A 16218-nucleotide genomic window follows, 5' to 3' on the forward strand; every position below is an offset into this window, starting at 1 on the left:
CCATCCCTTGGCATTGTGGGGGCCAGGGAGCCAGGAAGCCAAGGGGCAGCTCCTTACCCTCTGCCTGGTCCTCCTGGAAGAGGTCAGTAGTGGCTGGGAAGGTCCAGGCTCTTGACCTGCAGACCAGGCTGGGGAATGGGGAGAGCTGGAATGAGTTCAGAGGAAAGGCTGTGTCCACATCTCTAGTCAACTGGTTCTCCTTTAGCAGGAGTGAAAATGGCTTCTCTAAAAGAGTAGTGGGCAGAGCTCCCACGGCTGACTTGGCACAACATGGAACAAGCAGCCCACATTCTGCTCTGTATCCGCCAACTGATTCAGATATAAGAATGCCTGCCAGTAAGGGGTAGGAGTAGTAACTTGCCTGGACCCCCTCCTTGCAGCCCTCCTCTATCCTGACTTCTTCATATGATTTAGAAGAGAAGAGAATATTTCAGCAGATAGTATTGCCAGATAAAATATGGGACGCCTAGTTAAATTTGAATTTCAGACAGGCAATAATTAAAAAGAAATGTTTAGAATTAAGTGTGACCTATGTATTACGTGGAACACACTTATGCTAAAAAAATGTTGAATTGCTTATCTGAAATTTAAATGTCACTGGTATCCAGTATTTTTAATTGCTAAATCTGGTAACCCTATCAATAGAGGCAGAGGAATCTTCAAGTTTGGAGGCAACATGCCGTGGGGGAAAGGACGCTGCTGGACCTGGTGGCTGTGGTCAGGATGCTCCCCTCTGAGTGTCCTCAGTAGGGCCCAAAGGGGCTCTAGGCTTTCAAATCAGATAGACCTGGGTTGGAATTGAGGCTTTGTCACTTGACTAGCTCTGTGGCTTTGGGGAAGGTATTTAACTTTTCTCTGCTCTCTGTTAAATAGGGATAATAATGATTTCTATCACACAATGCAAGCTCTTTGAGCTCCTCATTCATCTGCATCTCCCCAGCTAATTGTACAGTGATGGAACACATAAGCCCTTGAGAAGCATTTAGTGATATGATTGCCAGAGTCCTGGGACTGGGCTAAGGAGATGCTGAATTAAAAACTAGGAAGGTCTTAGAAATCACTTGGTTCAGCTTCCTCCAAATGAGTTTTTGAAGGTTGGAAAGAATAAACGAGCTGCCCAAAGTCACAAAACACATTGGTGGAAACGACACAGCAGAAATCATGGTTTCTAGACCAGGACTCTTCCCAGGGTGGGAACCAGGGTTATTCACTTCCAAACTTTAGTGTTCAGCAGGGTGCCTGGCACCTAAATATTGAGTGATGAAATCTTTCCCCTCTGTTAGTTACTAAGTCCCCTTTGGAACCAAATAAGTCAATGATTATAATTTTAGGTGAAGGCCTTTATTCAAAGTGGGTGAAGCAGAACTTTCTCCTCTGCCATGGGAGTTAGAGGGTTGAATGTGCTTTCTGTGGCTATTTGCCCAGCTCTGCCTCCTGTAAGGTTTGTCTTGGAGACAAAATGTCATGGAAAACGAAACGGTTTCCTCCTCTTCACTGCCCATATCAGTGAGCCTTGCATTTCAGCTGGAAGACAGATAAACCTCCTGGTTGAAAAAATATTTATCTTGCATAGCAACAGGCATGCTGTGATGTTACTCAGGGAACCTGGGGGTCTGGGAGGTCACGGGATTGGATTCATGCTGTGGGCACAGCACGCTTTCTCCTCACAGTGGCAGTCCCACCTACCACTCATTCCTTGGGAAGCTCAGCTAAGCCTGGGGTAAGCTACAAAGATTCTAGCAAGGGTATCCTCATAGGTTACACATGTGTAGAGAGTGATCTCTATGATGGCACCACATGGTGAAGGCTGAATAACGATAATCTTGCAAGGTAGAAGTAACCCTGTAACACCCAGCCTGGTTGTCAACTCCATGCTTCCTTGGCAATCCAATAACACCCAAAGCACTATTTACCAGGCTCTGCTGATGCTCTGCTCCCATGTTTGTTTCCCTAAGCAGACATGACTCCCCTCCCTCCTCCTATTCTTCAGTTCCAGAATATCACACAGCATCTCCTTCTGAGGTGAATTCATAGAGGCTCAAGATTTCTGCCAGGAGAAGACCTCCAAGGCTCAGCAGGGTCATTTTAAAGCCAAGCCCCATCCCCCGGGATTCCCCCACCCTGCCTTAGCACAGGGTGGGATGAGCGCTGGGTTTGGAGTCAGACCTAGGGGAAGTCCTTTCTGCTCTGAGTCTCTCTTCCCATGTAAAACAAGGGGGTTGAACAAGATGGTACTCAGGCGCCTTCTAACCTGAATAGTCTGTGACTGGCTGCGTATGGATGAAACAAAATAAATCCAATTCACACGCAGCCATGATGGAAGGTTGAGCAGGCACTCCCTCCCCCTACCCCCTTGGAACTTAATCATGGGATGTCCTTTCTTCATGGGATCATGGCCCCACGTATTTATTTTTCCAAATCTCCTCGTTGTCGGCAGGTAAAACTGACGCAGAGTTTCAGGGCTGTGGACAGCAGATGTTTTCCTTCAACAGGAAACCTGGAGGGGTGTTGTCTTTGACTGTGATTAAAGCTCCTGTTGCCTCAGGAGTTTTTATGGAGACATACACACAGATGGTCAAGTTATTCTGACACTAAAAACCCCCATGACAGCATCCTCCTTGCGTGGACATGTGAGATTAAAATGGTAAAAGGCCAAGCTTCCCTCTGTTACATCTCAGGCTTGCTCTGAGCAAAAGGTGTGCCCTGGGACTTCTGGGGGGAATGTCTTGCAAATGGATTCATTGAAAAAAAAAGGAACTGTAGTTGGGAGATCACATAGTAAATCCATTTGGAAAGAGAAAAATCACCATCTTGCTAATGTTGGTCACTTTATAACTTCGAAAATTTTGTGTCCTGAGTTTCCTCAAATGGGTCTGTAGGGGGGCCCACCATTCCCTGGAGGGGATGGTGTAAACAGTATTGCTATCTTCTGACTTGATTCTGAATGTCCATGGGATCCTGCCTGTGTGAAACACCCATTCTCAGCCCCCATTTCCCAGTCTATAATGCAAACACCAGACCCCTTGGAGCAGTGCACCATGTTGGTCAAGGCAGCTGTGGAGCCAGAGAGCTGTGGAGCCAGAGAGCTGGGTTCCAATCCCAGCTCTGACACTTAGAGCTGTGAGACCTGAGGTAAGTAGTTGACATGTTTCAGTCTCAGTTTCCTTATCTGAAAATGGGGAGAATAATATACTGGGGAAGAACGGCTTCCTCTCACCCCCAGGGCACATACGGAGGGCAGATCAGGGCATGTTCCCTCCTCCCAGATGGGGGTACTCTGGTCCCTCCCTGACATAAGATGCAGACCCAGGGGAGGTTCTCTCCCCTCCACATCCAGGAGGGAGAGGTGATTCTAGAGGCCTAAAGCACCAGAAGAAGTAGACGCTTTGAGTAGATGTGACACATGACTCATGAAAGTGACCAATTAGGTGACAGTGTTGAAACACTGACAAGTAGAATATTCTATTCAGGCTGACCCGCATTTATCTCCTTCAGGCTCAGCAGGGTGCCTGACACCCACTAAACACTCGATAAACTTTTATTAACTAGGCAAAGTGTTCACAAAAGAATCTTAATTGAAGAAATTAGAACAAAATTACATTATGATTACACCTAGGTAATAACTACCTTTATGTATAGACATAGAAAAATATTGGGAAGAAACACAAATGCAGCATTGTGGGAGAAATACCATTTCCTTTTTCTTTAAAATTTTGAATAATGTTCTAAATTTATTTTAGCAATAAAAATTCTGAAAATCAAGAAAAAAAATCTTTACTTATAAAGCAACAGAAACTAGGCACAGGTGTAACATGGGGAGAGGAGCACAAACTTGGATTTGGCTCCTAGCCCTGCATCTTCTAGCAGATCTTCTTGGGCAAATAAAACTCTCTGGATCTCAGTTTCCTATGCTGTAAAAAACAGGGTAATGACAGATGCTCCACTCACAGGGTTATTGCAAGGCTGAAACTGAGTGGTCCATAAAAAGGGCCTGATCCACAATTACTGTTACCTTCCAGTCATTTTTTCTGGTGGGTTTGTTACAAGTTAGAGCCAGCTCTAAACTTTAGCATATCATTGCTGAGTGCTGGACCTTCAATGACAAAGGATCCCAATGCACCAGCACAGCCAGCACCCTTCCAGTGGATGCAGTGGCCTCAGAATCAGACTCAGTCTGTTCTAATTCTTGCCTAAAGCCAGCTTTTAGAAGGAATGAAGGTCTCAATTAAATCCAGTTGGAACACAGCAGGAGGTATTGGAGAGGAAGAATAAAACAAAGTTTGCTGCACTCATCCATGTCTGCAAAGAAGCATTCTGTGAGGCCAAAAGACAATTTCAGCAAAACTCAGATATCTGGCTGGGGGAAGGGCATCACTGTGCAGAGCAAAACTTGAAGACTGGTTTTGATGAGCAGCTGTAAAGCATGTATCCTGATCCAACCTCCTGTCTCCTGAGCTGGTGAGGAGACACATGGAGACCAGGCAGTTTTAGAGGTTGAAGGATGCTTAGGAACTTTCTGGTCTAGTCTCTCAATAAATTGAAAGGGAATTAAGTCTAAGGAGATGCAGTGACTTATCTGGCTCGTCATGGTACTGGAACCAAGGTCCCTGGCTCGTCATGGTACTGGGAACCAAGGTCCCAAACCAATAGTTTTCCCACTTTCTTGCCCTCCCTCATCTCATTCCCACCCCCAGGATTTCCCAGCTGTTAAGCAAGGTCTGCCCACCATTCCATCATTTGATCGTATCTGCAGATGAAGCCTGAATAAGCATCATTCCTTACTAGGATCTAAAGTGCTTGCTTTTGTTTGAAATGGGGATGCCTGGGCTGGGCATGGTGGCTCACATCTGCAATCCCAGCATTTTGGGAGGCCGAGGCCGGCGGATCACTTGAGGTCAGGAGTTTGAGACCAGCCTGACCAACATGGTGAAACCCCATCTCTACTAAAAATACAAAAATTAGCTGAACCTGGTGACGCATGCCTGTAATCCCTGCTACTCAGGAGGCTGAGACAGGAGAATTGCTTGAACCAGGAAAGCAGAGGTTACAGCGAGCCAAGATCACACCACTGCGTTCTAGCCTGGGCAACAGAGGGAGAGTCCGTCTCAAAAAAAAAAAAAAAAAAAAGAAAGAAAAGAAATGGGGATGCACTGTGTTTAGGGAAGAGGAAGGCCATGTAAAGAGTCTTGGCAAATTATCTTAAGAGAGATCACTACAGAATGTAAATAAGAATAACTTTTTGACAATGTGAATCAAGAATTTAAAAAATGACCATTCCTTTTGCTTCAATACTTACATTTCTAGAAATTTATCCTAAGGAAATACTCATAGATAGTAACAAAGACTCATCTGCCAAAATGGGTTTCAGAGCACAATTTATATTTTAAAAAGACTAGAAACAACCTAAGTGCCCAACTGTGGGGGTTTTCTTATGTAAATTATGATACACCAGGTAGTTTTAAACTGACACTGTGGAAGAATGGTTAATGACCTGAAAGAAAACTCATGACAGATAATTAAATTTGAAAAAGAAATAAAATACTGTATATATAATAAGAACACAACTTTTGTTTTATAAGTTCATGGAAAAAAAAAAAAAGGCTGGGAGAAAATATACCAATATGTAAACAATGATTAGCACTTGTTGTGTGGCTGATACCTTATTTTTAACACTTCTCTGAATTGTCTCTATTTATGTATATATTTATTTATTTATTTAAGACAGAGTCTTGCTCTGTCACCCAGGCTGGAGTGCAGTGGTGTGATCTCAGCTCACTGCAAGCTCTTCTCCTGGGATTCTCCTGTCTCAGCCTCCCCAGTAGCTGGGATTACAGGTGTGTGCCATCACACCCAGCTAATTTTTGTATTTTTAGTAGAGATGGGATTTCACCATGTTGGTCAGGCTGGTCTCAAACTCTTGGCCTCAGGTGATCCTGCCCCGATCGGCCTCCCAAAGTGCTGGGAATACAGGCGTGAGTGACTGTGCCTGGCCTCAATTTTGAAAAGATGAACATGCACTGATCTCAAAGATAAATATCATTAAGAGGGAATCCTTGGATATTTTTTCATGTTTTCTGACACAGAGACAGAGCTGCGAATCACAGACTGGTGGTTCCCAGAGCAGAGAAACTCTTGGCTGGGGCCTGAACTCCTTAAACCACAAACTGCTAGGAATGGTGCAGCTGTAGGATCTCACCTGTCTGAGTCAGACATTTTGGCACCTGGTACTTTGAATTCTAATCCTTCCACTGGGGCAGACTGCCTTGAGAATGCTAAAAAACACAGCCCAGGGGTCACTCCCACCTCAAGGGAAATGGAAACTGCATGGGGTAATGGGGGTCAAAGAGGAAGGAAGCCCAAGCAGGGGTCATTGTGGGTATAGAGGGCCTCATAGAGGTAGAGGATCAAGGGGACCCAGGAGTGGGAGAGGGAATAGAATGGAGCTAGGGGTGGGCAACCAGGGAAGAAGGTCCTCTACTCCACAACTGTGTAGGAGGAGTGCCCTGGTCAAGGAGATGCCAAGAAAGAAATGGCCCATTGCTGTGTAGATATAACCACCCACAAACATGCTCCTCACCCTGTCCCAGTTGCCACCTTCTGGCCCCAGAGCTTCTGGCCTGGGCAGTGTGTTACCTCATTGTTGGTGCCGACATCCAGCAGCACAGGGAGGCACTGCTGTGGGTTCACTCCTCCGCACGCTGTGTACAGGGCCAGCTTGCCCACAGGGATGCCCATGCCGTAGCAGCCCAGGTCTCCCAGGCCCAGGATGCGCTCCCCATCAGTCACCACCACGGCCTGAAAAACAGCAGGGCACCATCAATCAGGGACAGCACTTCCAAGGACAGAGTGCTCATTTTAGCAGCCCCGGCCCATCAGGCTTGGCGACTGGATGCCCACCGACTTTGCCGGTGTGGAAGTTTGTCTGGGATAAGGCCAGAGCATTTATTCACCTGCGGGTGGCCGGTCCTTCCTGGCAGGCTGGTGAGAAACCCTACTGAGAGGAGATGACAGAAAGATGCCTGCCTTGCATTCTGAGCTTCAGGTGGGGGCTGCAGAAACAGCTAGAGGGAAACCACATCAAGTCACTTCACTCTTCCTCAAGGAAACTAAACAGACACTCTCAGCCTGAGACTTGGGGTGGTGGGGAGGGAAGGGCATAATTAAAGGAGAAAATGAAAAATAAGTGTTCGTGCTGCTGCTACAGCTCCAGGATTTAGAGGCTAATCTAAATGCTCTCCGACCTACTCCTGTATTATGAAAAATCCGATTTGCAAAGAACAGGACTCCTTGTGACATCTTCTAGGATCATTATTGCACACGAAATCAGGAAGAGTTTCAAGCTGCACTGGGATTTACCTTTTGTATTTGGCAAAGAATTGCTGATGTACTAGCTATTGTGCTACTTCAAGGCTTACCTACTGTGAATTAATAGATGTGAATGAAGCTGATGGTGATGAGAGGAATAATTGTATTATTATAATGGTTATTCTTTTATTCATGTAATGCATATTTATGAAGCACATACTTTGCATAAGACACTGACAAATTCTGGGGGAGCTTCAGTTTGCACATCTACAAAAACAAATATGCATGGACCCAGTCCTTAATGGATTAATGGGCCAAAGGAGAGATGGAATGTGTATATTAATAATCATGATTCTGGGAGGGAAGCCGGACAGCAGCAGAATAGCATACAGGGTGGTAGAGATTAGAAGATGGGAAGGTAACCCTTCATGGGTGAAGGGACCCACATGCCCTACCTTGGACAGGTGGCGATTGTGGGGCATGGGTCGGGAGAAGGGCATTTGATACAAAAGAAAGTTAAAATCCAGGGTGGAGGTGCTGGGGGTGGGGAGAATGTAGGGTGTGTTTGGGGAACGAGGAGGTGTAGGTTGCAGGAAGGGAAAGAATGGAAAGTCAGGCAGGAGTCAGACTGTGAAAGGCCTTGAATGTCTGGCCAAGGAGAGCCCCTCAGGGTAACGGTGAAGTTGTTTGTAAGCCACTCTCACCTGCTCACCAGCGCCAGCTCTCTCTATCTCTAAAACAGTTAAGTTTATAGGTCCCTCATCCCTTCATTGGAACCTGGCTTTGGATCCACTCTAAGCTACAGGTGTCCTGATGGGCTATGGGCACCATAGGGTTTGGTTAAATCCATGAAGGTACATTGCTGGGCACTAGGGGTAAAGAGATGAAGACCCATTCTTTCCGTGGAAGAGTTCATGATCTGGTACCCAAAGGGCTTATGGTTTCTTCTCACTTCTATTCTCTCTTTTAGTGGAAATGGGTGTAGACAGTTTTAAAAACACTCCTCTGCTTCTGGAAAGGGGTCTCTGAAGAGTGCAAGAGATCCATGAAAATCATGATATTCTCCCTTAGATTGGTCGACTGTCTCTTTGGAGAGTGCTCACAGACTGCATCTCATGTGACCCTCCCCATAACTTGGGCAGGTAGGCGGATCTGAGGTTGTTATCTCTGCTTCACAGGTGAGCAAACAGAAACCTTTATTTCCTCTATGTATTTGTTAAGTGTCGGCCACATGCCAGGCACTGGCTGGATGTTTCCACATCAGTTATCTTAAAAGATTAGGTGACTTAGCAAGGTCATCTTGCTAGTGAATGTGACAGGGCAAGGTTCCTGGTTCAGGGCTCCTTCTATCACCCCAACTGGCTGGGGTAAAGTGCCTGTGATCTTGGCAAAGTCCTGCCCTGCTTTGGCGCCACCCTCTCTGCAACCTGCATCTGACCTCCTCTTGGTAGCTCTCCCTGTTGGAGACTATGCCCTCATGCTGCCCCTGGGTGTCCAAACTCTGGGCATTTCTCTATTGTCTCTCCTAATTAGAGCTTCCTTATTATGATTCCCATTCTCTCAGAATCCTTCTCTGTGCTGAAGGGGCAGTGAGTGACATGAAGTTAAACAGAGAAAATCTGCTACTCCAGGCTGTTATCCCCACAACCATAGGATGGTGACAGGGCTCTGCAGTGGCACTCTCCCAGCCTGGACATGCCCCAGGGCACTCTACTGCATACCCAGCTCCTCTGAATGAGTGTCTCACCTCCATCTACTGTCCACCCGCAATCCTAGCATGGTTATAGTTGAGTTATTGCAACAGTTTCACAACGAGACTGCTTACCTCTCACCTTCCTTCCCTCCATTCTCTCCTGCTAACCAATGTCGGATTCATTGTGTCAAAAGCCCATTTTCATTATGCCATTCCCAGGCTCAAAGACCTTTAGTGACTTTGAACTGTCCGTAGAATAGAGTCCAAAATACTTAACTCTTTAATGATCTGAATCCCCAACTGACCTTCTGAAACTTATTTCCTCCTACACATCTGTACACAATTGCCTTCTCTGGCTGTGCTGGCCTTCTCATTCTTCCCAGATACATTCTGAATTTGCCTACCACCTCTCCATCTCAACTTGTCTATTCCTTTCTCCTGGAGGGTTGTTCTCCCCATTCTTCAGCAGCATAAATTCTGCTCATTATAATCTGTTGAAATTTCTCCTTCCCCTGAATTGCCATATCTACCACATACCCTTCCTGTCCGCTTGCCTGCCTTTTGCAAGCATGTATTAAGGACCCACTGCCTGCCAAGACCTGCACAAGGTGTTATTTAATCCTTTGATGGTGAAAGCAGCTGGGTTGTTATTAACTTTGTTTTAAAATGCACATTTTATCTCACCAAACAGCCTTAGTGGTTAATGGCAGGTGCTTTGGAGTCTGATAACCAGTTTTTGAATCTAGGATCCTTGATGATGTGCCATGTGTAATTTTAGATAAATAGATAACTATTCTGAGCTTCAATTCTCCATAAAATGGGTATAATAATAATAATACTTAACTCCTCAGGTTGTTGTAATGATGAAATAAAATAACATATGTCTCATTTTAACCTGGTGCCTTGTATAAAGTAAGAATGATGAATAAATGGTTGCTGCTCTTATGATTGTAATGATGATGATTATTTAGGGCAAAGATTATATCTCAGACTTTGAAATTATTTCTGATCTCTCCAGTTTAACATTAACACAGAAAGACCGTGCAATAATTATCTGTTAAATGAATGAATGAAAAAGAAACCAAGGGGAGACCTTGGCAAACGCAATATTTAAGAAAGTCTGGCCATGTGAAACTTAACAGCTTTAACCTTGGCATCTTCATCCATTGCTATGGCTCCTACTGTCCTCTCTAAGTAGATGACACCTATAGATAACTGTCTGCTGGACATTGCCACTCAAATGTCCAGTACTCTTCCCAAACCCCACAATTCCCTAACCAAAGGAATCCTCTTTTCCCTCTTACTCCTTTTGATCCTTTTTACTCTGCTGTCCTCCTGCTCTCTGTTACCCTGTATCTTCCAAGTTCAAAAATGTCCAGTCTTCTTTGATTCTTCTCTGTTAGTCAGCCACAGCCAATTGGTCACCAAGTTCTGCTGATTGTGCCTGCTCCCTATTTTAAACATCTGTTCCATTATCTTCATATTATTGCTACTGCCTCAGATCAGATCATCCATCTTCACTTGAGCCATTGCAGTGTTCTCTTGACTCCAGTTCTCCTGACTGGGGTCTCTACTGGATATTCCCCATTCCATTTCATTTTTTCCAAAGCACACCCAGATATATCACTTTCTTGCCCCCAAATCTCTAATGGTTCCCAATGTCTGTAAAACAAAGCCCAAACATCTTAGACTGGCACCTAAAGCCTTCCATGGGCTAGGCCCAAGCTGCGCTTTGAATTTCCCCTTAATTCTTTCCATGCTCCATCCAAACTGAAATATTTCCAATTTTGCACAAGGCTTGTACTTTCTTGGATACGTGCTATTTTACTTCTCGATTTCTTTATCTCCTTGATACAAATCTTACCGCCCTTGCGTGTTTCAAGGAACAGTCCAAAAAGCATTTCCTTCCATGAAGCTTCCCTTCTGAATTTTATCACTTCCTTCTCTGAATTCCCACAGCATTTTCCTCACCTACAAAACCTATATCATTCTCTTCCTTGTATTACAGTTGTACATTTCCTTGTGCTTCACAGTAGCTTCAAGCTCTTCTGGGGCCAGTAATGGGTTGTGTCATCTTTGATTCATCAGCACTTAACTTGGTGTCCTGTAATGTGATACGCACTCACACATGGCGGGCAATGTGATAGATCCAACAGAGAGAACAAGTGTCTTCGGCACTGAACAGAGTTCAGACCTGCTGTGGATTAACAAGTTCAGAGAGAAGACACTGCACCTTGGTTTTCATAACATCAATGGACCTTATGCTGGGAGCCACTAGTTCTGTAAATTGTCAAAATGCTGAGGGCAAACCTGGGCAGCATCCTTGAGCTTTAAAGCCAAGCAACCTTTTCTAGAACAACAGAATCCCATTTTCCTTGTTTGGAAGAGTTTTATAATTCACAACTCCCCTGTCTCTCTATGACTATGGGGAGGTTTGGGGAATGCTGTGCCATATTCTTCCTTTGCCCACCTGCCTCAGACCTAAGGCCTTTTCTGAATTATTGCCCACACCCTTTAGTTTGGGTGGACCCAATGGGACTGACCCAAGACTGACCTGACTATCAAATGTCCTTGCTTGCTCTGGAGCTTCCTTGGACTTGTAGCTATAGTCATAGCTACAAGCATTGCCCACAGCACTGTTTATACAACCCTCTTCTTCCTCTTCCTTTTGTTTCATCCTTCCTTCTCATCTTTCCTTTTATCCTCCTCCTCTTTTTCTTCTGCTTCTCCCTCTCTCTCTTTCCACAACAAAAATAACGCACACTTCTTAGTTTCAAATCTTGGTTCCACTCCTCCCTTGGAACCTAACCTCTCAGCTTCTTTGTCTAGAAAATGGGGATGACAATAGTCCCTACCTCTTACGGGGTTGCCATGAAAATCCAATGAGTTAATCTATGTAGAGCACTTGGCATCATACCTCATGAGATGGATACGATCATGTGCTGCCCAGATCCTCCTGCAGGAATGAAAGAGTTATTTTCCCAGCTGTATCCTTGGATATCAGCCCACTTAGGGAAATTTCCTCTACTGAAAAGAGCCACCTTGCCCAAAGCCACACCTCCTTCCAAGGGCAGCCCAATACAGGAATCTAAAGGTCCACTCCGCTGCCTCACTTCTGGATGCCTTTGAAGGGCCATCCCAGCTCCAGAGCCTCCTCAGGGGCTCAGCGGAACCTTGCTTGAGATCTTACTGCAGCCCAACCTCTCCTTCTGCTCCATCCTGTTTCCTTCCTTCCCACAAGTGTTGACCGACCTAAGAGCACCCCCGAATATGTCTCTGAGACTGTTTTTCAGGAAATCTAACTTCTGAAAATAAGCACAGAGTGGGCTTTAACACAAAGTGGGCCAATGCATGGTAGGTAGGCACTTGGCACTAGCAATGTGCTCTAAGTGTAAAAACCTAAGTGCCTGTTTACAGAGGATGTACCCAGTAGCAGAGGAGGATCCCTTGGCTCTCAGCACCTCCTCCCGCGAAGCTCCTGGGACTGGAGTGAGGGAGAGATTTAGGAGCTTGGGAAAACTGTTAGGGAGGAGGCTATTCCCAGCTGGACCTTCCTATAGGCTCCAGGCAGTGGCCAGTGTGGGAAAGAGTCAGAAAAGCAGTTCTCACTCCTTTTTGTGATTTACGCTGGACAGCTCAAGGCAGCCTGGCCTGGCCCGCCCCCTCCTTCCTGAAAAGCAAGGCCCACAAAACTTCATGGTCTCCCCAGCCCTGGGCTTTGGCCCCATTTCCCTCGCAGCCTACTTTTCTTACACTGCAGTTTTCAGCTCTACTTTCTTGCTGGGAAACCATAGAAAGTCATTTTTTACATTCTGAGTCGATTCAGAAGCTCCTCTAAACCACTCCTCTTCTCTAGGCAAGCAGCTAGCAACAGGTCTAAAGATACGTATACCTTGAAAAGCTCTGTCTCCCTGACTTAGCAGCTACTAGAGAAGTGATTTGGGACCACAGCTCTGGGCTGGGCACCAACACTTAATTGTGAGTAACCTCAGACAAGTCACTTAACCTCAGCTTGCTCATCTGACAAAAGACACAACCCTATACAGTCTTTGTTTTTTTTTTTTTGAGATAGGATCTCACTTTCTCACCCAGACTGAAATGCAATGGCCCGATCTCCACTCACTGCAACCTCTGCCTCCCAGGCTCAAGTGATTCTCCTGCCTCAGCCTCCTGAGAAGCTGGGACTACAGGTGCATGCCACCACACCCAACTATTTGTATTTTTAGAAGAGACGGGGTTTCACCATGTTGACCAGGCTGGTCTTGAACTGCTGACCTCAGGTGATCTGCCCACCTCAGCCTCCCGAAGTGCTGGGATTACAGGCATGAGCCACCATGCCTGGCCCTTTGTTTGTTTGTTTGTTTTTTAGACAGAGTTTTGCTCTGTTGCCCAGGATGGAGTACAGTGGCACAAGGCTTACTGCAACCTCTGCCTTCTGGGTTCAAGTGATTCTCCTGCCTCAGCCTCCTGAATAGTTGGGACTACAGGTGCCTGCCACCATGCCCAGCTCATTTTTGTGTTTTTAGTAGAGATGAGGTTTCACCATGTTGGCCAGGTTGGTCTCAAACCCCTGACCTCAAGTGATCCACCCGCCTTGGCCTCCCGAAGTGCTGGGATTACAGGCGTGAACCACGCCCGCCCAGTCTCACTCCTACACATTCTTCAGGACCCACATTGGGGGTTTCAGATGTCCTTAGTCCAACTTCTCCCAGTGACTGTGGGAATAGAATGAAGTAGTGAAGGAGAGGTTCTGCATCAGTTCCCAAGTGCTATGAAAGAATAATGAGCAGAGATTTCCTACCTAGGTAGGGAGACCTTCCTCTCCACTTTCTAAAATAACTGGAAAATACACATCAGAAAACAAGAAAGACTGTGGCTTGGAAGTTCTAAACCTTTGAAAGGGCACCCTGGGGGTGGGGGGAGAGGAACCCCCAGGGCAAGGAGGGGTCCGGGGTAAGCCACAGGCAGTCCAATCAGCTCCAGTGGACCTATTTACATGCCAAACTACAGGCCCAATATTCAGAGCTCCTGGCTTTTCCAGAGAAGCCAGAAATCCAAGTCCTTGGATATATATTTCTCATGAAATCTCCTGATTTAAAAATGTTGCCTACAAATTCAAAATGTTAGAAAACCACTAAGAGCCAAATCAAATATGTCTAGGGGTCAAATCGTTTGATTGCTCATTTGTGGCCTGTGATTCCCAGGTAAGGGAGCCCCCTCAGGCCCTGCCTGCACTGCTGTATGGGCTACAGCTGCCTCCACCACCTCCAGTGATGACAGTATCCATTCAAGTGCCCTTCAATGTGTATAGACTTTATCACAGTTAATCCTCACAATAGGAAAGCAAAGCTCAGAGAGAATATCGGCACACGCAGCAGGTAAGTGAAGTTCAAGGCCAGAATCCGGGGCTGTCTTATTGCAAAGCCTGGTCTGATTCCTCTACACAGTCACTGGGACTGATCTCCAGGTTTCTTCAAAGTGAGACAGGAATAAAGGATGGAGGTGGTCCCAGGCACTCACCTGTGTACTCTGCGGTACCACAGGGTGGGTGGGCAGCCAGTCACCTGTCTGCTCCTTGTCCTCTGGGGTCCTCTGTTTGGCAGCACAGATGCAGTGTACTGTCACTGTTTCTGGATCAGTCTTTCTAACTAGACTTTGAGCTCCTTGAGTATGGGCCCGTATACATTCTCTGTATCTGAACCTCCAGGGAGCTCTTCCAGAGTAGATGTTTTCTAAAAGATGGTTGAACGCAACTGAATTCAGTATCACGGGCCCAGATCTGCTCAGGCAACTTAACATTCTCCTTAGAGGCTCCAGATGTCTCTCTTATTTGGAGACTGCTGGAGTCCTACCTCTTCCAGGGTGCCCAAAGCCCTGTTTCTCTTCCTCTAAAATCACAATAGTTGTGGTCACCATCTCTTTGGCAATTAGCGTTCAGTATTTAGAAGGTTCTCAAAATATGTTATTAAGTCAATAGCTATTTAGCTCCTAAGGTTCTATTTTGAATTTACATCTTGGTTTCTTAACCACAATACGAGGCAATTTGAGGTCAGGGTCCATGTTTTTCTCATTTTGCATCCCTCACAGCAAGGCCCTTGATACGGTTGTGCTCTGATAAGAGGAACAATTGAAACCTGAAATCCAGTCCATGATCCCCTCACCAAGTCCCTGTGTCAGCTTGGAGGAAAGGATGCCTTTTTGTTAAACAGAGGTACCTTTTCATCATTCTTTCTAGTTCCTCATAATTTGCACAAAAGCACCGAATATATTAGTGGAGAACCTCCCGGCATAGTATCTGTGACATGGAAGATGCTCAGTATGTCTATCAGCTGAATTCATTCAACTCTGTAGGCATCTACTGAGTGCCTCCTATGTCCAAGGTTTCCCCATGGTTGAACTGTCCAGGAAAGTGAGTGAAAGAGGTAACTTTACAGGACCCCAGCAGCATATCCACTAAGACTAGTCCATCCAGTAAGCTGGCTTCCCTTAATGTCCTCAAGGTTTTATTATAGATTCATGCTAGACATGCTCTGGAAATTTGCTTCTCTGGGCCTGGGACCAAAACCTGCAGGGCCTGCAGGACATATAACTGAAGTTGAAGCAGATAAGCAGGAGGGAGAAGCACAAGGCAAAATGATACCCAGACACAGATGCAAAAAACGAACGAGGATGAAAGTCCCAGGGCCTTGGCTGTGGCTCGAGCCTGGCTCCTGAGGGCCAAGGTTCTGTCCCCAACCTGGTCTGTTTTTAAATAATATCATTCCCTGGAGAGAGCCAGGAGTGGGTGGGACACAAAGAGAGGTAGATAGAAAGAAGCTGTATTTGGTGTCCAGTGGAGAAGGGTGGAGGGGCTCAGGGAATGGGCAGGGAAAAAGAGAGAGAGGTGCATGGTTCTCTCGTTGGCAGCAGAGACACAGTGTACTGTCATTGTTTCCGGATGAGGCTTTCTAACTAGACTTCGAGCTCCTCAAGTATGGGCCCGTATACCTTCTCCGTATCTGAATCTCTGGGGAGCTCTTCCAGAGTAGATGTGTTGGAGTACCACGGCCTCCCAGGCAAGGCAGGGTGATGTGAGCACTTACTGGCCCTGAGAGTTCCTTGTACTATACTTGGTCAGCACCAACACCTCCCCAGCTCAGGTGCCAAAAATGCCCTCACCCACCAGCCAGTGGATGTTCTGCATTTTTGCCTCACCCATTTTGTTTTGGAAGCAACAGTGA

General features: G+C 46.0%; 1 protein-coding gene across 1 annotated transcript in view; it reads right to left on the reverse strand.

Annotated features, from left to right (window-relative positions):
* ME3 (malic enzyme 3) overlaps window positions 1–16218 on the reverse strand; it is a 225187-nt gene that overhangs the window by 55560 nt on the left and 153409 nt on the right. The window contains exon 6 of the mRNA XM_008020439.3: window positions 6634–6795. Coding sequence (XP_008018630.1) covers window positions 6634–6795 — 162 coding nt within the window. The remainder of the gene's footprint in view (window positions 1–6633; window positions 6796–16218) is intronic.

Source organism: Chlorocebus sabaeus, chromosome 1 (genome assembly GCF_047675955.1).
Source record: "Chlorocebus sabaeus isolate Y175 chromosome 1, mChlSab1.0.hap1, whole genome shotgun sequence".
Taxonomy (NCBI): Eukaryota; Metazoa; Chordata; class Mammalia; order Primates; family Cercopithecidae; genus Chlorocebus; species Chlorocebus sabaeus.